The sequence below is a fragment of the Dromaius novaehollandiae genome, chromosome 2 (genome assembly GCF_036370855.1).
Source record: "Dromaius novaehollandiae isolate bDroNov1 chromosome 2, bDroNov1.hap1, whole genome shotgun sequence".
NCBI classification, from domain to species: domain Eukaryota; kingdom Metazoa; phylum Chordata; class Aves; order Casuariiformes; family Dromaiidae; genus Dromaius; species Dromaius novaehollandiae.
The window spans coordinates 91,069,216-91,094,942 of NC_088099.1; the positions used below are offsets into that span (position 1 = coordinate 91,069,216).

General features: G+C 38.0%; 1 protein-coding gene across 2 annotated transcripts in view; it reads left to right on the top strand.

Annotated features, from left to right (window-relative positions):
- The window catches only part of LOC112982209 (cadherin-6), a 110,365-nt gene extending 85,612 nt beyond the window's left edge, over window positions 1-24,753 (top strand). For both annotated transcript variants that reach the window (XM_064506885.1, XM_064506884.1), the window contains 7 exons: window positions 406-593; window positions 2,060-2,313; window positions 8,164-8,300; window positions 12,612-12,733; window positions 13,535-13,652; window positions 13,743-13,994; window positions 17,819-24,753. In XM_064506885.1, coding sequence (XP_064362955.1) covers window positions 406-593; window positions 2,060-2,313; window positions 8,164-8,300; window positions 12,612-12,733; window positions 13,535-13,652; window positions 13,743-13,994; window positions 17,819-18,309 — 1,562 coding nt within the window. In that variant the 3' untranslated portion in view covers window positions 18,310-24,753. The remainder of the gene's footprint in view (window positions 1-405; window positions 594-2,059; window positions 2,314-8,163; window positions 8,301-12,611; window positions 12,734-13,534; window positions 13,653-13,742; window positions 13,995-17,818) is intronic.
- Window positions 24,754-25,727: the final 974 nt, after the last annotated feature.

Below are 25,727 nucleotides of genomic sequence, written 5' to 3' on the forward strand. Positions count from 1 at the left end.
GGCGTTTGGGCTGGATTTGCTTTTAGAGTCACTATGTTGTATTGGCCTCTGGTAGGTCTAAATATTTTATTTGTCTTTTGACCTCAAGAAGTTTCTCATGTTCCATTTTCATATGGCCGAAAGAGATCACGGTAGTGTCTAGAAAAGGACGTATGTTTCTAAAGATACATGTAGACAGAAAAACAAAATGCCCATGCTTTGTACTGGAAAATAGGTAGAAGAAAAAGTTACTTTTATTCATATGAAAGTAAGGCGGAAGCTGAAGGTTTTTGCCCAAGGAAAGCCTGCAGACACAGCAGCTCACTACCTCATCTGTGAATGCCCAACATAGATGGTGTGCTAAAAGGTGGTATCCAAAATATCACGATCGTTAGTGACAAAAGTTTCCTTCTCTGTCCACTGTAGGCACATACCAATTCAGAGCTCCTGAGTCTACCCCACCTGACTCACCAATTGGCAGAATAAAAGCTAACGATGCTGATGTGGATGAAAATGCAGAGATCGAATACAGCATTACTGAGGGGGATGGATATGACATGTTTGGAATTATCACAGACAAAGACACACAGGAGGGAATTATAACCATCAAAAAGGTACACATCTTAACATACTTAATCCCAGCCTCTGAAATATCAATCAAAACTTTAGCTAATGTGTATTTCTTTTTTCTTCTTTCTAGTGCAGCACGTGTTGTTTATTGATTTGAATGCTATTTATTAGGAATCTCTACAACATTCCCTGTGTGAAGCTTCTTTTATACAACCAATTAGGAACCCTGCTCTTATACCCTCCTTTACTAAACCAGTGCACATGCTTTGAGGGATCTAAGAAGTAAATAATCTATGGGGTGGAATAGGCCTGAGAGAAAATTCTACATTCTGAATATATTCACAGAGTAACTCAAAGGAGTACACTCGGACTGTGATTTTGTCACTGTCGTGCTTACAGGATTTCCTCACTTGTTAGAAAGGTGCTGTGTTAAGACCACAGAAATAATCAGTATGACACTGCCTACTTTGCACTATTAGAAGGCGTTGAATTGTATAGGCTATAGCGTATCAAAGTACATTGACAAATTTCTTTTGACTCACATTTTGTGAAAATGTAATTAAGAAAATCTATCAGTGTGCTTTTACTTCAGAAAAAAATCACAGTGCCTTGTTGGATCACAATGGACATCATCTACTAAGTTGCACATTGGCTGTCAGAAAAGGTTTGAGAAATATTGTTTACAGTGGGTTATCAGGCAAGCTTGATAAGGTTACAGATATCATCCTCCATCAGTTCAAGTTCAGTCATCACTAAATAGACATTGTGTAGATTTTCAGAACATGCACTTTGCTTGTTGATATCAGTACGACACCTGTCATTACTTGTTTTTTAAGAGATGCCTTCCAGGGGCTGATTATGATATCCATCTAATTCTGTTTGTATTTCTCTGTTGCTGACGGAAGCCATGGCTTCTGTGGAATTTTGTACAACATAATGGAAAAATGGGGTGACTCCTCTCTCCCCCAAATTTCTCTAAGTAGGTACTCTGTAAGAAACAGTCCCTACACGCTTCTCCTTCATACTTTTAACAGAGCATAATATGTCTTATCATAATATCATGTTTTACTTAATGGGTGGTCCTTGATTTCCTCTGACGCCAGATGACATGCTGTTTCATTTCAGTAATGGAATGCCAATATTTTAACAAGCAGCTCCTATAAAATCTTTCCCCCTATAGTGTGTGATGCTTAAGGCCAAGGAACAGACAAGAAAATAACTAAATGCCAAAATTAACAGAATAAAAAGCTGAAGCGTTGAGACTATTTGAGAAGGAATGATTAATCTAGGAGTTTAGGAGTTCTAGGCATAGAATTCCCTGCAAATGCACATTTTTGTGGAGCTTACTGTTAGTGGCATACAACCCCTTTCTGCTGGCATTTTAATCCCAGTTCAGGCTCCTGTTACGGCACAGGCCTCTCCCTGACATCCCCCCATTCATTTAGCACATTTAGCTGCAAGCCAAAACGACTCCCAGAGACCTCTCAAACTCTTTTCTTTCTCTTCCAAGGCATTGGATTTTGAAAAAAAAAATCTGTATATTCTGAAAGTGGAAGCTACCAATACTTATGTGGACCCTCGATTCCTCTACTTGGGGCCATTCAAGGACTCAGCTACAGTCAGAATTCAGGTGGAGGATGTAGATGAACCCCCAGTGTTCAGCAGACCAGCTTATATAATTGAAGTGAAAGAAGATGTTCCAATAAACAGCATAATAGGAACAGTAACAGCTCAGGATCCAGATGCTGCCAAGAACCCTGTCAAGTAAGCATTGACTATTTCACCTCATGCTTAAATTTTTTACTGCTTAATTTTGTTTTATTCATGTTGGCATAAAAAAAACCCCCAAACTTCTAACAGTGAAATTGTTCAAGTATGCTTAAATGCAGAGTATTGTAGATGGCAAATGATCTCTTACACTAGAGCATATATATGTATGCGTGATTGCGTGTGCATGCCCCTTGCATCATTGAATTACACCCTAGCTTCTTCAGTAACTAATGTTTGTGGTTATTTCTCAATTACACTACCTACATGGGAAGATTTACTGCAAAAAAGAGCACTAAAAGAGGTTAGTGTTCCCTGTCCACCTCTAACACTTGCCAGTGCAGTTCATCCTCTTGGCTGTGGGACAGGATGGTGATTCAGTAACCCTTTCTTCTCCCATCCTCCCAGCCCTGGTTAACCGAGGTCACATTTACCTTCTCTAAACTACAAGCAGAAATACCTTAGAAGCAGCTTATGTACACATAGAGTCTGATCTCACTTCTATCAGTGTAAGGTTAGTAAGATAAGAATCAAGATCATGGACTTCATAAATTACACTTGCCATGAATCAATAAACTATGCTTAGAGGAAGTGGAGGAGACTTTAAACTTGGAGTAGCTAAACCTAAGCTCTCATTTTCTGTAAATTGTTTAACAGGTTCGTTGTTGGTTTATAAAACAGAGGTCTCACTTAGAAAGTTCGGTGCATCTGAAAACATACTTGAGTACTGAAATCATGTTGGAAAGAGTAGGAAAGAACTTTTAAATAGCTGTGCCCTTTAATTAAAGTTCATTGCTACTGAAAAGCCAGTAAAAGGAGGAAATGGAAAACATAGCGATATTAAATTCAGGTCAATTTTCAGCATGTTGCTGGGTTGGACACCTTGGAAATGCAATACTAACCTTAAGATCAAATTAGAACAATGCAAATTTAATAAAGTCCACTCCATTGATACTTTGCACTTCTGCAAACAACTGTCTTTCATCAAGATATCTCACAATGCTTATGAAACATGAGTAAGTTTTAAGCTCTCAGTTCATCTTGCAGGATGGATAAATATTATCATCTCAATTTCCTTGATGATGAAACTAAATCTAAAAACCCCTTCTGGCAGAAACCCTCTTTGTCTTCAGTTTGTGTGCAGTGTTTTGCCCAGGAATTCTAGTTCAACACTTAAACCTTCTAATTTTAATTAAGGTATGGTTTTATTTATACCATGACATGCAACAATTATATTAACTTCTGAATTAGCAGAGCATAGTAACGTAAATAGCCACATAGTTTTTTGCCAACCTTGGAGAACCCCAAGGACAAAATAAACACCTTCTACAGCATGTGTTCTTGGGCACATTAGTATGAAAATTAAAACTGGGTTGAGGTGGAAACCTGGCCCCTTCTGGCCCTCATATGTACCTCCTTTTCATATCTAATGGCACTGCAGAGTGAGAGAAGTGAGGAGTCTGTTTCTTTGTGGTGAGAACTACAATTGTTTGCATTTCACATGAGCACCAGCTCCTAATTGTAAGTACTTTATATCGGATAGGGATTATACTGTGCATTGTTGAGTGTTGCCTACTGGCTCTTTTCCTGAATTTGTGTGCTAGAAGTTACCAGTCCTTGACAAGACAGTTCTTTAATACTATATAGGTACTTTGCATATTAGGATAAGGAGATATTAGATAATTATTGAGCAAAATATAATGGAAATGTCAAAATTCATGCAGAGCAGCAGAAACTTGTCTCCCTTGTACACTACCAGCATGTAATGATCAAGGTGAAAGGAGAAGAAAAAGAACAATAAGGAACAGGTTAAAGTAACAGAAATAAATGCAACAAGAGGAAACAGGAAAATCAGAAGAGGGGAAAGAAATCAACAGACAGCAGTAGCCTGTGAGATGTAAACTTGCAATAAGAGGTGACTTTATGGTGTTAATATCTTGGGTATCTCCTAGACTTTAGGGGCACAGGTTGCATCTGCATCTTTTTGACAGGGTGATTTTTTTTTCCATCATGCTATGGAGATGCTAAATCCGATTTTCATCCTGAACTTCGGGAAAGATGCAATTAGACTATATATATATGACTTGTCACTTGCTTGTCAATTTTCCTTGACATTTTAAAATAAAATCTTTAGACACTTGATGTTACAATGAAAGCCTTCCATTTTCTCCTCCACTTGAGTGAAGATTTCTCCTTTTAAAAAATCTGAGCCCTAATTCTGTTAGATGAAAGATCCTTTGATCTTCCATTAAAGGAAACCTTCACAATATCATTATGAAAATGCATTATGAAAAATTCACACACACATCCCTTCCTGACCCACAAATCTTCCTGCCCCGCGGTTGCATTAGACGGCAAGCTGCTGAGTAAAAGAAGACAATGACGCAACAGCAGAATATGAAGTGGACACCTGCCCTGGTTGTTAGAGTGCATCATTCACTACCTGTGTATTGGTAGAGCCACATTTCATCAGCCTAGCTCTTATAAACAAGCTTGGCTGTAACATGACATTAAGAAAATACAAAAATATACCCATAGATGTTTGTCTCTATTTAAATAGTCATCCATAGATAGGAACATCAATAAACTCCTGATTAACACTCCACTGTCCAGTCATGCTATACAAAAAGTTTTGCATTCTACTTGTGCTTGATCTAAACAGAAATGATATTAGTATCCACTGCATACTGGGAAAAAAAATGCTGCAATTGGCTGTATTGTACATCAGATCTTTTTAAATCACTAGTTGAGTTTTTTTGCTATAGTAACTCCTCAGAGGCATAATAAAGTTCATCAGTCACTGGAACTGCCTCCCTGCTGTGATTTGATTTACTAAAGTATCCCAGATGAAAATGATCTGCAAACAAATATAAGGCTTAATTCTGTTTGTGTATTTTACTGACAACGTATTTGCATGTGCTGGAGTCTCTTTCTCCCCCGCTTCGTGCTTTTGTATACACGGAGAGAGTGGAATCTACATATATACCTTTTAACTTCCTAGCTTGTCAATTTTTCAAGGTTTGAAAGGGGTGAAGTCCTGAAATCTCACAAATATGCATCAGTGATTTCATTAAATAAATGCAAAAATGAGTTTGATGTTGTCTGCTTAATTCTTAGTAGGTTATGAACCGCTAAGTCAGAATTGCCACCAATTCGACATAATTAACAATGCTTGATCAAAGGAGACAGGATTATATAAACTGAGAAACAGAAGTGACAGTCTAGCTTATTAAAATCATCCTTCCAGGCTAGGGTTAATGGTATAATTAGAATATACTTTAACAGCATTGACCTTGTATGTATTTTCTCTTGAATATGAAGAAATAAAATTAACATTTCATTAAGAAGCTGTTCTCTGTTATTGCTTTTTTGAGTTTACAAATGACTTGAATAAACATAGGGCTTTGAAAAGACTTATATTTTAAATTCTGAGTATCTTGAAGAGAAAAACCTCCATGTCACAGCTCTGTTAAGCTTAAAAAGAGTCCATAAAGAATTTTTTTCATTTCTCCCAGATATTGTATCACAGACACAACTGAATTTAGAAAATTTTACAAAGTAATCATAGCAATTAGAATAACCAAGGCATTAAAATGTGCTAGGACAGCAAGATATTTTAAGTTCATTCATAATACGAAGCATGAGTGAGAGCATAATTGAAGAAAAAAATGGACTACTCATTCCTAAAGCTAGACAACTGCTTAAATATCTTGCTGAATAAGAACCTAAAACATACTGTTATAGTTGCCTAGAATCGCTAATCTATGGGAAATCCTGATATTTCATTTCAAATAGGAATGAAAAATCTAGATTTACTGCCAAATGGAAATATTAAAGTATTTCAGCTAAAAGATATGGAAATGAGATGCAGAATATCTTAAATGTAACTGAATTCACAACATACCAACATAATGTCATATAAAAGCCTGAATGAATGAAAGTTAAAATGAAATGTTTACCATATCAAATATTTAGTTTGTCAGAAAGTAAGAGATTCACACCAGTTTGTATAAACTTGCTTCCACCAAACATTTCAGCTAAGTCAAGGAATTCACACGTAATATTTAGATTTGGACAAAACTATATGCTCTGTTGGAGCTGTCCCATCAGCCAGCACTGCATATTACCTACCTTTTTGTATTGTCTTTTCAAGCTGTCAGGAGTGTCATAATATTGTGTAAAGGAACTAGGTTAATGACACCAGGTTAGTTGACTCCCTATAGCTGAAATTTGGATACTGTTGGTCGAGTGAGAGCAAAAAGTAAAGACTAAATCAACTACTGAAGAAGCAGCAAAGCACCCCTATGCAAATCCTCCCAAACACTTTAGCTGTGTGAGTACGTTCAAATCTCATTTGGTTGTATCTGTGGAATTCAATGTTGAGAAAGAAAAGTAATTCAGTAATTAGTACCTGGTACAATTTTGTTTAGGAAGGTAGGGTACACTAAATTCTCATTTTAGAATAATGTCAGGCTAAATTACTGTGGATATTATATCCTTTTTGTTTATTTGCAAAGAACAAAAAAGCATTCATTTACAAGATAGGCAGGTTTGCCTTTTAATTTAAATTTTCCTCAGAATCACATGTATGAACTGGACTCTTCTATTCTCTTCCTCCAGACAAGGCTCTTTCTCTGAAGTTAAGAGACACTACACAGGAACTGGCAAATCTGTGCAGAATAAGGGACAACATGTTGCAGAGCTGCTCCTAGAGCAGAGCAGGGAATGGAAATTTATTTCTTTAGCCTTTGCATTCCTTTGTTCTACAGTGACACTGTACTCTGTCATTCTCCTAGCACAGTTTTAATCCAACTCCATACTGGCTCAGCCATATCTTTATCCTGGCTCAGCCATATCTTTATCCTTGCTCAGATGTAAGGGACAGCAGTAGCTGCTTTCCCTCCATTGCTATGGCCTGGAAGGAGACCAAGCAAACACAAGCCTTCCTAAGGCTCTGGATTGTACATCAGCACACATTAGGGTTGAAACAAGAACAAAATAATGTAGTTGTATACTTGCTATAGCAATATCAGAGACATATTTCTGTCAAAACCTCCAAAATTTATGCAAGAATTTTCTTTTCACAAGAGGTGGAATCAAGTCACAGCATTTGCATCAGGATAGTAACACTGTCCTGATAGTAACGCTATCCCCATAAACTGCAGACTTCTACAAGGTAGACTCAGTACAGCAGAAAGATCAGATCGAAAATTTGAAACAATATCTAGACTCTCAGCTCCTCCAGCGCTTGTTAGTATTCAGTTTCACATCTAGCTTACCATCAACCAGGGCTGAGCAACTTAGTTTTAATGAATTACGGCAAACCTTTATGTGATATGTACCATGCAGTAATGAATCTGTTTCTTGCTGGCTTATTTTTGGGGGGCAGTCTTTTTAAACACTGGGAAGTGACAGGAAGAAATGAACCCCAGCTGTCAAATTTTCTATCAGAAGTGATTTGGAACAGTTGAGATATCAAAACATAAAAAGAGGATTTTATAATGGGAAAGCCACTTCAGCCTTAAAACAAACTTCATATCTTTCAGGACACAGACTTCATATTCCTCACTAAAAACAAAGCTTTCATGAGTCTCAGAGGTATGAAAATTCCACAGTAATTCATTTATTCAGTAACAATGCCACCTTCTAAATCAAACCTCCAACGTGTCATTATCTAGCAGCTCAGAACAAGCTCTTTGTATGACCATATAAAGATGCTGAAGCCTGAACTGAAAACAAAAGGCAACCCCATTTACTAGTTGTTTGATGTCTAGTCTTAGAAAATATTTTGAGGACATAGAAATTAAAAGGAAAGCATTCTTCTAACCACTGTATCTGTATTTGCAGGTATTCTGTAGATCGACACACTGATATGGACCGAGTATTCAACATCAATTCAGGAAATGGTTCGATATTTACTTCAAAACCCCTTGACCGGGAAACATTGCTATGGCACAACATTACAGTAATAGCAGCAGAGATCAGTAAGTCAAACTTAGGTATCACTGCTGTCCCTGATGCAATGAATTTAGCCTTCTAGATGAGTGTGTGGAAAGCACGGCTGGACAGATGTCAGGTTATATGGATAGGCCTACTCAATAGTAAAGAAGCAGTAGAAACTCTGGAAGAGACGATCTACAGTTTTCTGTTTCCTAGGGACACAGTTTATGAAGAGATAATTTAGCTGAGCAGGAAGGAAAGGCAACACTTCTGAGTTTTCTAATCTGTAATAGCCGTTTTAAAATTTGAATATAAATGTTGAATTCTGAAAAGTGGTATACAGTGTGGTTTAAAATCAAATTGCATTCCATGGTCAAATTTGTTTTGATCTAAACTGAATTCAGCACAGGCTGGATGCATTCAAGTAGGCCTAAGGAGGCTGGATTGATCTAGGTGCCCAGCTTTTAATCAGCTTTAACAGGGTTTTCATTTCTAACTCCTTTACTCTCCTTTGAAATTCAAATCCATAGTTACAAACCATCCTGTTGTTTCGTTTAGGACTGCTCAGAAGTCATCTTGTGATAATACTAGTCACACTGATGTTAGGAGCTAAAATGCAAGAGATCTAGATGAGGACATGTTATGCTAGGTAATCTTAATAAACAGTCCTCTTTATTGTAATACATTAACTACAAGCATGTGACACACTCAAATATAAGTGCAGTCCTATTCACTTTAGAGTCACATTACCCGTGATTGTGAAGCATGGTGGAATGGTAGATAGATCTAATACTAACATCTGTTCTGTTACTGTCTCGAAGTCTTTGTGCAATTCAGAAGCTAAATGACATTCTTTTTTAAATATGAACTGATACAAATATAAGCTCTACTTTTTCATCTTTTGTTCATGTGTATATAGCTCATTCAGCCGCTGAATAGGTAAAACAATGCAACTAAGGAGTACTTGATTCCAGCTCTTCTTTACTCTGTAGAAAGTCTTTTTAAAACTGCAAACTGCTTCATGTAATACAACATGATTGACACAATCAGATGGAGTTACATAAAACAGTAGTGGGCTAAAGCCTTCCCTCTCTTGAAAGCTTTCCCTTTTTATGCTAGGTGGTTTCAGCATACCAAACACTTTGACTTCTAGCTGACTCATAGTCAGGTTGTATTTCTGTTAAGTCTTTAAAGGAGTGATCTAAGATCAAGACTTGTACGCTACAGCCTGAGTTCCTAGGGAGAGGAAGAGAGGAAAGATAAACAATTAGAAAGGAAAAAACGCTAAGAACATTTAGGAAATACACTTGTACTGATCCCAGCAGAACTGAAATTATTGTATATTATAAAGATACCTATAAGATCTGAAAAACAAGTTAGCTTCTATCTGAAATACCCATTTCCTTCCTTGCCTCCTCCCCTGAGGACAGACTTTATATGGGGCAAGGCATTCTAAACCAAACCTTTTGTGTCTGATGCGGGTTTCTATCTTAATTACAATTCCTCTTTAGTCTGAATGCTTCCAGGCTGCAACAAGCTACCTCCCAGGCTGCACTTCACTGAAGCTAGACTGAATTTGGCTTAACAGGGGTAGATGCCTTCCAAAGCCAATTTCCTTGGCTGAAATGGAGCTACTGTTGAAACAAGACAGATCCAGGCTGCAAGGCTAACTTTTAGTCTCAAGTGACTAGACTGAAATACACCACTACTCACCACTCCTAGCTAAAACTACTGATTTCAAGCAAGGCTAGCCTAAGTCCCATTCCACTAAGTTTCAGCTCATCATTAATCACGCTCAGTGACATACCATCACACCAAACTCCGGGTATATTTCCCTGAAATAACTTAAAACAAATATCCAGTCTAGCTACAGCCAGGACATACATTCAGAAAGGTAGGTGCTCCCTTTGATATAAAAAGTAATCAAAGGTACAGTCATAAATAGAAATACCTTTCAGTGATAACTATTGTTGATTTAATTTTACAGAAAAAATATGGAAATACATAAATTTTGTCTTGAATTATCTAAAATAGACACTATTTGTAGATAGTTCCATTTTTGAATGGTCTTCCTGAGACACTTGGGGGCTTTTTTTCCCAAACACACACTACCAATGACTCTGTGTTTCATCAGTGTGAGCAGCAGTTCCTCACCAGCCATGAGAATCACCCTCTGAAAGCTGCAAGCAAATACTTGGTGAAACACTAGATCAGTTTACCAGACATAGTCAGAAGGCAGACTGATAATACAACTCAGAACACAGCTCCCAAATCACAGCTGCAGAATTACAGCTGATTCATCTGAGAGAATTCTGAGAGTATTTAAAAACAAATATTCTTTGCTCAAGACGTAAGGATAAACCAAACACTGGCAGGACTTTGAGGCCATATTCAGAAAAACTTTTAAGTTTTCAGATTGGTTGCTGGCTATAAAGAAAACATACTGCTATATAGTTTAACAGATTGAAGGAGATCTGTGCATCTGTTGTGTATGGTGGAACTTTCTGTTGGAGCTCAGCAGTGATTAAAGGACAACACAACACAAAATCTACACTAATTCATTTGCAAAAATAGTTTGAAAGGAAAAAAAGTAAAAAACCCACAAACTTTAAGTTGTATGAATATATTTCCACTTATATTTCCATTAAATCAAAAAAAAGGCCCATGTCCACAGAGGATATGGTTTTCATGAAACTTCTATTTGCTACAATACCTTTTTTAACTTTTCAGAATCTTAAGCACCTAGAAAAAGTAAAATAAAAACATGTTCAAAAAGCAACAAAGAAAACAATTGTAATATTTGAGAGGAAAGAAATACATTTGGCAATATATGCATTTGTTAGAAAGATACACCCAACACAAAGGTGTTGAATGCATCTGTTAGAAAAGTACACCCATACAAAATAGTCTTGCAAGCAGTCCTCCAAATTCAAATGAGTACCTTTGATTTCTGCCTGTTATAAAAATTTAACAATTGTATTGATGTATTTTAGGACAGAGTTCAGCTAATACAGATATTATACAAAACTGAATAAACATTCAACTAAACTGAGTGAATGTAGCCCAACAGCTCATATTAGAGTGTTTTATGCCTAATGGAATCATATTAACTTCAATGGGACTATAGAGCTTTAAAGTATAACATTTTGTCCAAATGACTGAGTTTTGTAATATAAATATACAGTGCCAATTTTCAAGAAGGCACTTTAAAATTTATAGAAGTATGATAAATACAGTAATAGGGTTTGCACTAAAGCCTAACTCAAATGACTATAATGAGTGCTTGTAGAAGCATACAGAGTCATAGATCTGCTATATCTTATTCAACCATTTTTTTCACTTGAAACATAGTTTGAAGTGTATTAATAAACTATAACATGGGTAGAAAATTAACATAAAAAAACCAATGTGAGTTCATAAAAAGGGGGAGATGATATTTATTTTAAATAAAACTGATTTCAGTCACACCCATTCCCTCACAGATTTCACTCTCTCACATTCCCACATGCACATATTCCCAAGGACTATGTTGTGTATGTCTAGCCAGTCTGTCCAGGATCACTTTTATGTGATATGGAGGACAAGGGACACTGATTATCAAGTACTGGCAATGTCTCTTGGATTCCTCTATGGGAGTCCAATGGGAATATTTTAATAAGTATTTTGTGCTGAGGAATATCCTTATCAAACTCAATCCCTTGGTACTCATATAGTCCTTACGGGAGAAATAGTATGTTTATATACAGGGATCTGCAGATTCTTTGTACTGCTTAAGTTGTTCAGCCAATATGTTTTAGCATCAATTCTAGAATATCAGCCAAATCAATCCACACAAGATCAGATAAGATCTATGACAACTACACAGTTATGATTTATGTATTGTAAAGGTAGTCATAGTAGCTTAAATGTGACACAAGATTTGTAGGGACAGGGAATACTGTCTGTTACAGATGGAGAGGTAAAAAACCCTTCATACCTGTTCAGATCTCCTGTTTCAGACTTAGAGAAGATGATAGATTCCAGAAACCTTGTTTTCTCCAAATCGTATTATTTAGGCTAATATATTTATTTCATCTAATTTCAGCATTTTATTTTATATATATTACATATACATTCATAAGCACACCTGGCATGTTCAAATTAATTTATAAACCCTGGACTCATTCCTACCCAGCCTTAGCCAAGCAGTTTACACAGAACCAGAGTAATGACAACAAAGCCTGATTTTTGTGGAGAGTTATGAACAAGTAAAGATTTAAGGCAGTGAGCCCCTAACTCTGTCCTTTTCTTTTTTTGCACTAAGTCAGTAGCTGGGCTAAATAAATTCTCTGTTCTTTCTGTTTTTATCATTTCAGATAACCCAAAACAAAGCAGCCGTGTCCCAGTGTTCATTAAGGTTTTGGATGTAAATGACAATGCTCCGGAGTTTCCTATGTTTTACGAGACCTTCGTCTGTGAAAATGCAAAGGCAGAACAGGTGTGTTGACCGCTTGTACTAAGAAAATATTCCATACAAATTGTGTTTCAGTACTACTCCTGCATCACCTCATCAAGAGGTGTACTTTGCATTGCAATAAACTGTCAGTTTTGCAAAATTAAATTAAACAGTGACTGCACAGAATCTGACTATACTTAGTATTCTTGCAGCTAAAGTGACACTACGTTTTACACAGCTGCTTTCTGTACTGTGCCTTGTTATCCCTGATGCATTTTCCCTCTGAGATCCTCTGTTATATTCAGGCACATCCACTGCCTCCTTCAGGAAAGAGTTACAGGTCTGTACAAAGTCCTGTCTGTGATATAGCTGTGTGCTGCCAGATAACTCTCTCTCTACTAGTCCTACTGTTAAATGGTTCAAAGTAGTAGATAATTTAGACAACTCAGCCAAACAAGTCCTGTGACATGGGATTTGGGTGGAAAAATATACAGACAGCTTGGACTATCTCACCTTTCATTTCCATTCCTTGTCAAATGCAAACGTTTCCTATCCAGCTGGAGCAGCATCAGCCCAAGCCTTCTCTTGAATTCAACATGATCCTCCTGCTGATTTCAAAATTCATTACATTACTGAGCTGACAGCCTGGGATACAATAGCATGGTGATCCTAAGTAGCATCAGTGGCACATGAATCACTTTTATTAAGCTCACTGTAGCAGCATCAACTGCCTTAAAGTAGAATAAAGAAGTTAATACAATAAGATCACTTTACAACCCTAGTATAGCTAAATAAGAGTAAGGCAAAATGACTTTGGAGATAATGTTTTTCTTATTGTTTCAGCTGATACAAACACTAAGTGCCGTTGATAAAGACGACTCTTTCAGTGGACACCAGTTTTCATTCTCCTTAGCTCCTGAGGCAGGCAGCAGCTCAAACTTTACACTCCAGGACAACAGAGGTGAATTTCTAGGAAGACCTTCTTTATTAGCTCATCCTTGCTTTTGCTCTTCAGATGAGTACTCCTATAATGTTTGCTTTGTGTTTCCAGACAACACAGCAGGGATTTTCACTCGAAAAACCAGATATAACCGGCATGAAATGAGTACCTACTTCTTGCCAGTGGTAATATCAGACAATGACTACCCTATCCAGAGCAGCACCGAAACAGTGACTATTCGAGTATGTGCTTGTGACCATCGAGGAAAGATGCTGTCCTGTAATGCAGAAGCTTTGATTCATCCTACTGGTCTTAGCACTGGGGCTCTCATTGCTATTCTTCTCTGTATCATTATATTACTAGGTAAGTGGCAGAGAGACATTGTTCCTTTCAGAGTTGGATTAGGAGTGAACATTTCACACAAATAATACATGCAAAGTTTCTCTCCTTAATACTTGTAGGACAAAGAAATTAAACTGGCTTTCCTCAAAATAAATGTTACAAGGGGACAGAATTCTTCCAGATCAGAATGATCACTCTCATAGATGACAGTGATTTATTTTGCATAGCTACAAGTGATTATGCCAAGGCTAGGGTAATAACAAAGCAGAGATACCAAATGTCTTATCCTGCATTTGTATTATTTTATTTCCTTCTCTAAGGGCTACTGCAGATGTGGTGGATACAATTCATCCTACCTGGCCATAGCTGTCTAAAAGTTAGCAAAGTCCAAGCAAGACGGGATGACTGGGCTCTGCCCTCCGGCCAACGGAAAGAGACAGGCACCTCTAGAGAGCCACTTATCCCATGCTCTTATTGGTATGTGAGATGGATGAGCCAAATCACCCCTTGGAGGTGTCTGTCTATTTCCAATGACTATAAAAGGTGGCCAGATAACTTAGTTTTGAACAATTAATTTTCCATGTCTATAAGTGAGGAGAAATGAGTCTCACACAGTGCTTTTGTTGTGCTGGAGATGGATACTGAAAGGAGGTGACTATAAAAGCACTCTCTCAAAAGCTACAGTGTCCCCCACTTCTAGCACCTGGGAATATGAAGAAGTTGGAATCTCCTGAGTCTGGAGGATGTGCAGGCTACAGCACTTACAGGTGGTCAGCGTTATTTAATTGAAAAATAAGGGTCATTTGCAATGTTTAACTGCATATTCCTCTCAACCAGGTTCTACCTCTCTTGTATGTCATACAGCAAACAGAAAACCTGTCCCTCAACCTTTAACCATAGTCTAGTCATCTGGTGAGAACAGTACAATTGTACATAGGCAGCTCTCAAGGAGACTTCATTAGTCACCATTAGCATCTGCCCAGGAAAAAAGGAGTCAGACTGGTTTTATATCAGCAGGGTCAAGCAAGAGAGAAAAATGTTTCCTCAGTGATGCCACTTGATTCTGCCGTACTCCTATCTCCCTCAAACACACTGATCACCACAGCAGAATCATCTTGATCTTTATGATTAGCAAGATATTCCCCTCTCCAGTCACGAGTTAAAGACTATGTGGTGAGTCTCAAACTTCAACAATATAGTCATAGCTTGCCAAGATAAACGCTATCCCTTTGTCAGAAAGGATTCCCACAAGGCAATGCAGACAGGATTCCCAGGACCTTTAACTTGCAATTAAAATTATTTTTCAAAACATGGTATGATTGTATCTAAGGGCTGAGCCCACTTTGTATCAAGTTCCTTATCAGACAAAGAAATCTGATTCTGCAGATAGTTTTGCACTAGTTAGTACAACTGTACTCATTAATATCAATCTAACATTAAAACGATTTCCTGTTTTATGTCAATCGAAAATAATTGATTCTGTGTGCTAAGCAGCACTTTATGTCAATTATTGCTCACGCCGCCATGCACCATAAGCAGATTTTCAATTAAGTCTACTATATAATTTTCTACTTTCAGTCTGTTTGCTGGGTTTGCATGTGAAACCACGACTGAGTGAAAAACAATACTCTGGGCAGACTTGAATGAAAATTTAAAGTTTAGCATCAACAAAAAGTACTTGAAAATTGCTGATTTTATCTGCAGTTTGAGTAGGCCTAGTGGCTTATTAGGAGGCCTCAGATATTGCTAAAAGTTGACTAAATAAAGGTGATGTGCTCTAACATGCAATATCTAGGGTTTTTTTGTCTGCAAGTTCAGCAAAAAATAAGAAAACCCAAGTATCAAGGATGTGACATAATTATTAATGTAAGTTAATTAATGACAGTTATTGTGCCTTGACTCTCACACAGTCTTAGGAATCATCCTAGCATATTCCACATAACATCTTTTTTGTTAATGGGATACTTCAGCAACGCTTCCACGTAAAAAGAAAACTGCACTATTCCTATGCTTTCTCAGATAATTCTGTCAGTCACTATTCTAGAAGCCCATTCAAAATTGACTCTGTTTTTCAAGTTCTCCATGATTTTGTCCAGATACTTCTGTTCTCTCATACAGACTTTTCCCAGTCTTCCCAAATAGTCTTACAGCTTTATGCTCTTCAGGACAGGATTTCTCTTACTACATTTTCGTATAGCAGCATGAAGAAACATCATCTGAACCAGCCTTCCTAATTCTTTCAGTTTCACCACTTAACTCATTTCCTTTCAACTCATACTGACAGATATTCTCACACTAGTCTATGGCAAAGACACAGCAGGAATTAGGAGAGCATTCTCCTACTTCATCCTGTCTTCTTGAGTTCCTCTATAGTCAGTGGAGAGAAACAGAGTAAGAGCCTTTTCCAGAACGTGCTGAAGCTCACCTACAAAGAGGATCTTGCTCTAAGTTATCTTCTTTTATTTATTTAATTATCTTTTAGTCTGACAAGGGAAACTAAAGAAGATTAGTTTCAATGGGCTAAAATTTTGTTTTGGAGATATCCTGAGTACTTGACAATGTCTTCAACACAGTTACAAATGAAGGAGGGACTACAGGAAAAAAAAAAGACTTTGACAGTTACTGTGCCTTGTCTCATACAGTTTCAGAAATACAGCTAACACAAGAAATGACTTTGATCCATGTTATTATCTCATATCAATGAGTGCAGATATTTTCTGATTTGCTTTGCTAAAAAAGAACTACAAAAGAACTACAAATACAGCAGCAAGATGTGGGTTTTTTTCTGAGTTTGCACAGCAGAGCTGAAAGACTGGGCACTGTGGGCCTCAGACTACCAAAGCAACAGAGATAGCAGTAATACATGCCTGCTCCTTGCCACTATTCATTTTTAAATATTCAATCATTTAAGGGAGTATCCTACTAAAGAAACCTGAAATTAGCTTCTAAAGGTAATAAAGTGTTGAACACATCCACTCCCACCTTTCTGTGCCCACTTCTCTGACAGTATTAGGGATCATTATTGAATGTGAATATTTAAATCTGGATCAGGGCCTGGGAAAGAATTCCTACCCTCAGAATAAAAGAAATATATACTTTAAAGTGTGTGTGTGTGTATATATATTTATGTACACTTTATAATAACATATAATAAATACAATTATATAATATTATATATGTATGGCCTAAAGTACCTGTTTGAGAAATCTCATGTCCTTAGTAGATTAAATAATACCAATATCTTATCTCATCAGTCTTTAAGATTTAAGCTGTGTATGATTTTAAGGCGATGTACATTGTAAAAATGCCAGGAAAGTTAACAGAACTTGTACTTTGTGCTGGTTCAGAACCCATCCCATTCCAAACTTCTTTCCAGAGGAAGAGATGCTTACTGTTCTTGAAATGTAGCCTTGCTAACATTTCATGACAGCCCAGTAGATACTAACCTTGTCCATAGCACAAGTTTCATCTCATCCCAGAGGTTCAAGGTAGTTAACATCTGATGTTATTACCTATTTGGTGAATAAGTCTCCCTTCCCAAGTCTCATGAAACTAGCTTTATTTTCAAAGCAACAGGTCTCTACGTAAAACTATGACTTCTGGAAAAATGACACCCTGCTTAGCTTCTTACAAGCTTGCCATCTCCTTTCTTCTACTGCATACCTCATTTCACAAGGTACTTACAGACAGATAAGGCACAATCTGAAAACCTAAAGTATATGTTCACAGTTTTGCAGAACGTCTTTTAAAACTTAGAGTTCAAGCAGTGCAGCATTTCTTGGGGATTTTAATTGAGATAGGGATTAACTTTTCCTTTTCTCTTCCTCTGTTATTTTTGCTTCCAGTTACAGTGGTGCTGTTTGCAGCGCTGAGACGGCAACGGAAAAAAGAGCCTTTGATTATTTCCAAAGAGGACATCAGAGACAACATTGTCAGTTATAACGATGAAGGTGGTGGAGAGGAAGATACCCAGGCATTTGATATTGGCACGCTGAGGAATCCCGAAGCCATAGATGATAATAAATTACGCAGAGACATTGTGCCGGAAACACTTTTTATGCCACGGCGGACTGCAGCAGCGCGAGATAACACGGATGTCAGAGATTTCATTAACCAAAGGTTAAAGGAAAATGATACAGATCCAACTGCACCCCCATATGACTCGTTAGCAACCTACGCATATGAAGGTAATGGTTCTGTAGCAGAGTCCCTCAGCTCCTTGGAGTCAGTGACTACAGATGGAGATCAGGACTACGATTACCTCAGTGACTGGGGGCCTCGGTTTAAAAAGCTGGCAGATATGTATGGCGCAATGGACAGTGACAAAGACTCTTAATTTGTTGCCTTTTTTTTCATTTTCAGAAACAGCACTGAGATATGTGAAGTGGCTATTTCTTTCTATTTCTCCACAGCTCTGTGAAAGGGTTCTCTATTCTACCAGTTCTAATTGTCTAATGACTGCAGTCTGTGTGGCTCAACTGTCAGAAAACCTTTTCTAGTATCGTTTTATGAGCTTCAAAGAGGCAAAGTTATTATTTTTTAGTGTATCCAGTTTACCAAGTCAATCTTACAGGCACAGCAGTAGAGGAGGGAAAAAAAGGATCAGATGGGGAGCAATATTTTTACTTGTTCTGCTTATATTGTAAATTGGAGTATATTACTGTTTAAGCTCACTTACTCTTTTTACTTGTATTCAGATTATTCAGTTCAGACAACTGCTCTGTTGATTGTGTATTGCACATCCTTATGTAATGAGGTACCCTAGTTTAACCTATGTATTATAGTCAAAAGTAGTGGTGGTGGAATGGAGGTTTATTACACAAGTAGAGTCAGCTGAGAAAAACCATCAAACATGCATTTTACTCATGAGGAGGATAGACAGGCCTAATAGTCATTCAAATCTGAGTGTTTTTCTAGAACTTGCCATTGCCCCAATGCACTGAATTATATTATCACACACGTATATATATTTCATTGACTGCTATGTATATATTCTTCTGACCTAGCATTGCTGGAGAGATGTGTGTGCGTGCATGTGTGTGTGGTCAGTAGCCCCTACAGCTAATTTTTAGACAGTATCCCAGTTCTAACCCAGACTTGCCTTGTGATATGGGGCAACTCATCTAATCCAAGTGCAGATTAGACCGTGACTTGGAGAAAGGAGCAGAACAAAAGCTTTTCTTTGTAGTTCTGATGGCTTCCACTTGCACATCAGTTCAGTGGTGCTGGCCACTGTGCTGGGGGTGTGGGAGTCAGGCTTTTCATATCCATTTACTTCTGCCTGTTCGTATGTGCGGGAGGGGAGTGGTTGCTTTCCAGTGACTACCACCCATTGGGGCAAGAGAAGCAACTGCATCGGAGGAAAGGAGTACTTTTATGCCCTGAACTCCCCTGCTTGGATGCCCAGGGTGGCTCCCCAACTGACTCTCTGCCCAGCTTTGCCACCCGTAAAGTGGGGAAACAACACCTACCTCATCAGGATGTTGCAACGAATAGATGAATCATTTGCAAAATTCTTAGAGAAGACACTGGCATTCTGCCATAGGAAGTAATTCCTCATCTTTTTGGATTTTTTTGCTGTTTCAAGCCCCGAATGCACAAGTAAGAATCAATTGTCATTCCAGAGGCCTGAAAAGTAGGGTTTATAACTGTAACTCTCTTTTTAATAAACTAGTCAGCTAGGGTTGTTAAAGACTTCACCAAAAGAGAGCATTTTAAACAGAAGTTCTCCAAGGGTGTATTAATCCACTTTGCCAAGTTAAGCAATTTTTGTCCGGGCTGGGGCAAGGAGAAAGAAAATGCCATAGTACTCAGACCAAGACCTTTTCTTAACAGTTTGCGCACTACCCAGTACCACTTGTCAAGAACATGCAGTGCTGCTATTCAAATCCAGCCATTTAGGAGAGGCTATGTGGAGAAAATCCTGAAGGGTGGCCATGGGGCGTGCCCAGTTCCAGGAGCTAAAAGCACTCCTGGGTCCCACAATAGGGACAGAGCCTGTGACACCATACCAAGGAAAGGGGAAGGCATGTGTCCGTGTGTGTGTGTAAATAATCGTAAATAATCTCATTTATTTCATTTTTGAAACAGTATTGCATACTAGAATTACAGGCGTGGATTGATTTCCCCCCCCCCCCCCCGCAAGAATCTTCAGTGAATCAGTTTGAAAACCAAACAAGAGCTCCAATTTACTCAAAAAATAAAAGAGAAGGGAAAAAAAGTTAATAAACAGAAAACTAAAAGGGATTAAAAATTAATCCCTGGAATTCGTTACTCAGAGTTAAACAAAGAGAGTAGTAGGATGCCAGAGTATTAAACATTTGAGCATGGCAATATAATTTCAGATTTTGCAAACCCGCTCACAGCTAAAAGGACAAGCAGTCTACACCAAGATGTCCACTCATAACCAGAAGGGACTCCTTTGCAGTGGAGATCATTACACAATTACAAGTTTAAAGCAAGGTAGCTAGTGATTCATAGATGCCCAGCATTATAGATAAGATGGGTTGTCAGAGTAGAGAGAGTCCAGAGCTCTGAAAGCTGCTGAGCCTCCAGTCTCACTGATTGAGGCCTCTCAAGGTACTTTATTCCAGTGGAGTTAGGTGCCTGAGCCTGCTGTGCCTGTCACAACAGTAATGACGTGACTAGACTCTCAACGTTCTCCTAAGGATCTCTCTGCAATTTAGGATGACACCTGTAAAAGTCCTTCATGGCTTCCTTAAAATCAGAGCATCCAGAAGGCAGCCTGTCTGAAATCTGGCTCTGGCATACAAACCAGACCACCTGGTTCCAAAATGGTTTTCAACAATATGGGAGGAGAAGGAAACGCTTGGCACCACCTGCTGCAGTCCCCTCACTTTGGGCTGTTCTCCTCATACTGTCCATGGAGAGGTGACAGTGCTCTTCAGGAGGCTCTTTCAAGCAGAAGCCTCACTTTGGTGATCCAAACTGCACCCTGCAAGGTGCCTATTTCTCATCCTTTGCAGTACAGGGAGCTCAGAGCAACTTGCCTCAAACTCAGAGTGAGGTGAGATGCCCAGAGTCAGTGAATTCTCCCTTCCCCCAGGACACGGATCTGTGTGGCGAAGAGGTAGCAAGGGTGGGTGGCTCTAAGACCTTTTAGGCCTGTGGATGCCCAGGCATTTGGCCCTGGAAGAGGGAGACACTGCCACTTTACTGAAGGCAGTACTTACACCTGCCTCCACACAGGGAGCCTGCCCACAACCCTGAAAGGACTGGACCAACCTGCAAGTAAATTTGCCTTAGTCACTCTTTGGAGTGGAATAACAAAATAGGGGTGGATCACTGATCTCCCTGTAACTATTTTCCTATATTTGTACAGTGGTTTTGTCCAAGTTAGTGATAGTAACAGTTCAAGCTCAAGTTTTGCTTTTTTTTTTTCTTTGCCAGCTGGTTTTATCTTGTCCAATGAGTGACACAGTAAATACAGTGGCTACTCGTGCCTGTCGTGTAAATATATTTTATATAAATTATGTAATGACACCACAGATGTGGTACCTGAATAGCAAAGAGATTCTTCTAAAAAACAAACAAAAAATTAGAGGAAAATGTATAGCTCACATCTGAATTATTATTTACACACCTAAGTTTTGAGGTCTTTTTTCTTCTGCAAATTAGGCAGATTTAGTATCTCTCACGCACAGCAAGAAGAGTTCAGTTCTGACTTTCCTTCTTTCTTGGCAGTACCACAAAGTGCAATTTATAAAATCGGTACTGCATATTAAATAATTAAAATGCCATATTGCAGTGAATACAAAACTTTGCAATAGTATTTCTTTGCACCTCGTTGCATGCCAGAGTACTAGATGATATAGAAATGTGTATTTTGCAATGCTTTCACACAATGCTAGAATTGTCATTTAGAGATGAACAAGTGTTAGATTATGGGCTACAAAGTGGGTTTCAAGGTTGCGTTAAGAAACACTGCTCCTGTTAGAGCCACATCTATCTGAAGAGAAGAAACAATGCTAAGAGACTTAGCTAAGACAGGCAGAGATGAGCAATGCAGTTCACTTTTAATTTGGAAAAGTGTCCGATCTAAAAACCGGGGAGCTATTAAAAAACACCATGGAGTTCAGTGAGGTTAACATGAAATGAGGGCCTGTTTACCTAGGTGAAATTGTGAGCCTTGCTACTGCAGAATAATAACATCTCTACAGTTATAATAGACTAAGGATTCTAGCATAGCTATTCCACTCCAGCTCCCAAAGTGGCCACATTATTCCAGAAGAAGAAAAAGGATTTTACATATTTTGTTAGTTGTCAGGTCTTACTTCATTCCGTGGAAAGGTATTTCATAGCTGTTAAATGTGAATGAGAGAAGCAGTCTTCAAATTATTAAGTTTTGCAAGTAGCGAGCTGCATTACAAGGCACAACACTTATTTCTCTGTCACAGAAAGAGGAAAAAAACAATTAACTGAATTTGTGTAATCTCATAAAAAGTGGTATGGTTATAAACAAGTGGAGCAGGGAGAAATGGCTATGGGAATGTCTGTGCACATGCACACATACACGGTATGAATAAAAAAGAAAATAATGAACATCAGCAACTGGACACATTTCTAAATCAGACTTATCCATGTTGAACAGGGGCTAAAGCGCAGAGCCATTTCCAACACTTCCAGAATTCCTAGAACAGCCAGAGGGAGTTTTGCCTGGATAGAAAGCAAGATACTATCTTCTTTTAGAACAAGCAAAAGAGATCCAGGCTATTTTGATTCAAATCTCCAGGGAAGAAAGTCCCCGCAACTGATGAACTGGTGCAACTTTCTGATAATTAACATGCTTTAATAATAAACTTCTGCAACAGATCTATCTTGATGGCTTTCTGTAGCAGTGTGCAGTGAACTACAGCCAGTGGTTCTGAGCCGGTAACTGCGGACACCATAACGTTAGCTATTCCTACCAGCACATGTTTTAAAATGCCTCTTTATTTCATGCTATAAGAAGTATTAAAGTGCTTTAGAAGACTACCGTCCCAACTGGATGCTGCCATCTCCTGCCCCTTTGTGTTTCAATTAAGGCTGCAGTCTGAGCTCCCTTGTCAAATGAGAGCTGAGAAGTTAACAGTCATTACGCTACTTCTGACTAGTATGTTTTAGTTCATAAATTGTGAAAGGCAGTGTTCTTTTCCCTCTAGAACTGTGAAACAGCAGCCTCCTCCAATAAACATCACAGACACAACATTTTAATGTTTGGTATTTAGAAAGAATTGTTTTCTAAGAGACAGTTTCTGTACTTAAGAAAGAAGAGGAACGAAAGCATATTTAATGTCTATAGCCTCACGCACTACTCCAGTAGGAAGGGAAAAGCACAGTAGTCAATTCACTTGAGAAAGGAAGCAAGATGTCTTTCACGTTTTAATGCCTGCCTGTCGTCTCAGCCATTTTATTTTGGCACAGCTAAGGCAATCTTGATCCTGCCCATCATTCTGCAATATTACACTTTTCAGCCCAGACCTGCGTTCATCATGAATAGTTCATAAAATTCAGCAGTAGGTATCCAAAAAACATGTATGGGGTTATAGGGCATTTGAGAGTCAGAAAATGGGGAGTTTCAGGAAGAGAAGAAAATTAATTGCATGGAGTTTAGGGCGGAAAGTAATCGTCATATACAAGGCAGGCCCATGGCACTTAAAAGCCACAAAGCTGCCATATTATGCATAGTTACTAGATTTCAAAGGAGTTTTTGTAGAACCTGCTCTTATTTCTCCTGCATGTGTCTTATTCTTTCTTTAAAAAAAAGAAGAGAGGGAAAGAAAAAATATACAGGAGCTGCAAACTTTAAATTTCCCTTTCTACAAAGTTGATTGGACAAATAAGGAGCAAGTCCAGCACACAGAGAAATCCTTTCCACTCCAACAGGCTTTTGACCTTTCCTACGAGACTGCACTATTTATGTAAATATACCGGGAGACACTTTCTATAAGCTTTTAGTTTTCTATGCTCTATTACTTTAGTGTTTATTAAAGAAACAAATGTATAGAATTATTAAGCATTCAGGTAAAAACAACAGAGAAACAACACTACAAACATGAAATTGTCTTGGATTTTGACACATAAAAACTCTTCAGAATCACTGTACTGTTTTAATTCTGTGATTACTTTCATTGCTTTGAAAATTAAACTTAAAAAAAAGGCCTTATAATAAATGCTATGTGCATCTTAACTGTGTTACTGAGCTAAATCAATCTGGCAAACTCCTATTGCGGTATGTGATTTTTAAACCCTTAAAATAAATGCTTTTTGGTATTGATTTTTTTTAATTAAAAATACTTCCAAGCATAAATTGAAACTGATGCCACCACCTGGGAGGATTTACTTGCTGGCACACTCCAGCCACACAGTCTCTCGCAATGTCATCCCCTTGTTCTATGAAGGAGCCTGAGCATCGGATGGATCCGGTCACCAGTCAGCACAGAGGAACATTTGTGGGCGATAAGATTTCTGTCACCCAAGAGGTTTACACCTAGAAGTTTCCCTATGTAACAAAGGGACCCATGCTGGAATGATTGTGTCTTGCAGCGTGGCTGGGCAATTTGCTATGGTCAGATGGCAAGTGTGCACTCTCTCCCTTATATTTCTTGTTCACCATAATGGCTTTCTTTTTTGGGGGGGGGGGGAGAAAGAAATTTATGAATTTAATGAGAAACCAATTTGAACAACGATTTCTCACAGATAGAGTGAATTTGCCTTTTTGCAAATTGATTTTTGTAACAAGTTATTTATATGATATTACTTAATAAATTGTTTTTTCTAACTTGTTTTTTTTTTCCTAATTCTCTCAATCTATGGTTTGTATTTACAAAGCTATCATAAAGATGAGTCATAAAAAAAAGATTTTATAGTTATTTTAAGACATAGATGTGAATTGGCTCAATCTTTCAAATGCCATTTGTAAACGCCTGGCTTCCAAAATGCTGTAAGAGCACTAGGATCAGTGTTCTGTGATTGGTGAGGCCTCCCCAAAAGAGTGATATAATTTAAGAAGGCATCACTTAGTGATGTTTACTTTGAGGACACAATACATGGTCACATGCCATATTTTGATTAGCTGAGGTTTCCCTGAAAGTCATCAGGAGCTTTGCCCAAGTAAAGAGCGTGGAACACCTTCCCCAAAGCATATTAAAAAAATCATGCAATTTATAACGTTACCAGTCAGTTATTTATCTTTGTGCATGAGCTCCAAAAACACTTAATGACTGCATTACCTTATGGAGATTCCAAATGTCATTTGCAATATCTTTTCATATAAAAAGAAAAACCTCCAGAGAAAATTATTCATTTTAACATTTCCTAAATAAATTATCTATCTGTATCTGTGGCATTTCCTAAGCACAACGGCAAAGAAAAGAGTGGGAAAACTCATAGCAAAGCAGTGTATTGTCAAAAACACTAGAAATAACCACAAAAAACAACCATTTAATGCTGAGACTTGTATGTGGTTTATGAATTTAATCCACAGAGTAACTTTTGTCGCTCACTAGAAAAATTAGCCTATACATCATGCAATCTTTGGTGGACCTTAAGAAGAAACTTTCTGTATGAAAATGCCAACGAAACTTTTTTTTTAATCATTCAGTAATAGAACATGATGCTATAAATTCATAGGTCTGTGAAGTAATTAAAAGGCATTCACTTTTTATTATGTCATTATCTGAACACCACATAGAAACTAGGCACTGTACATGCAGGACCTAGCTACTTCCCCCTGCTGCGCGCACACTAAGGACA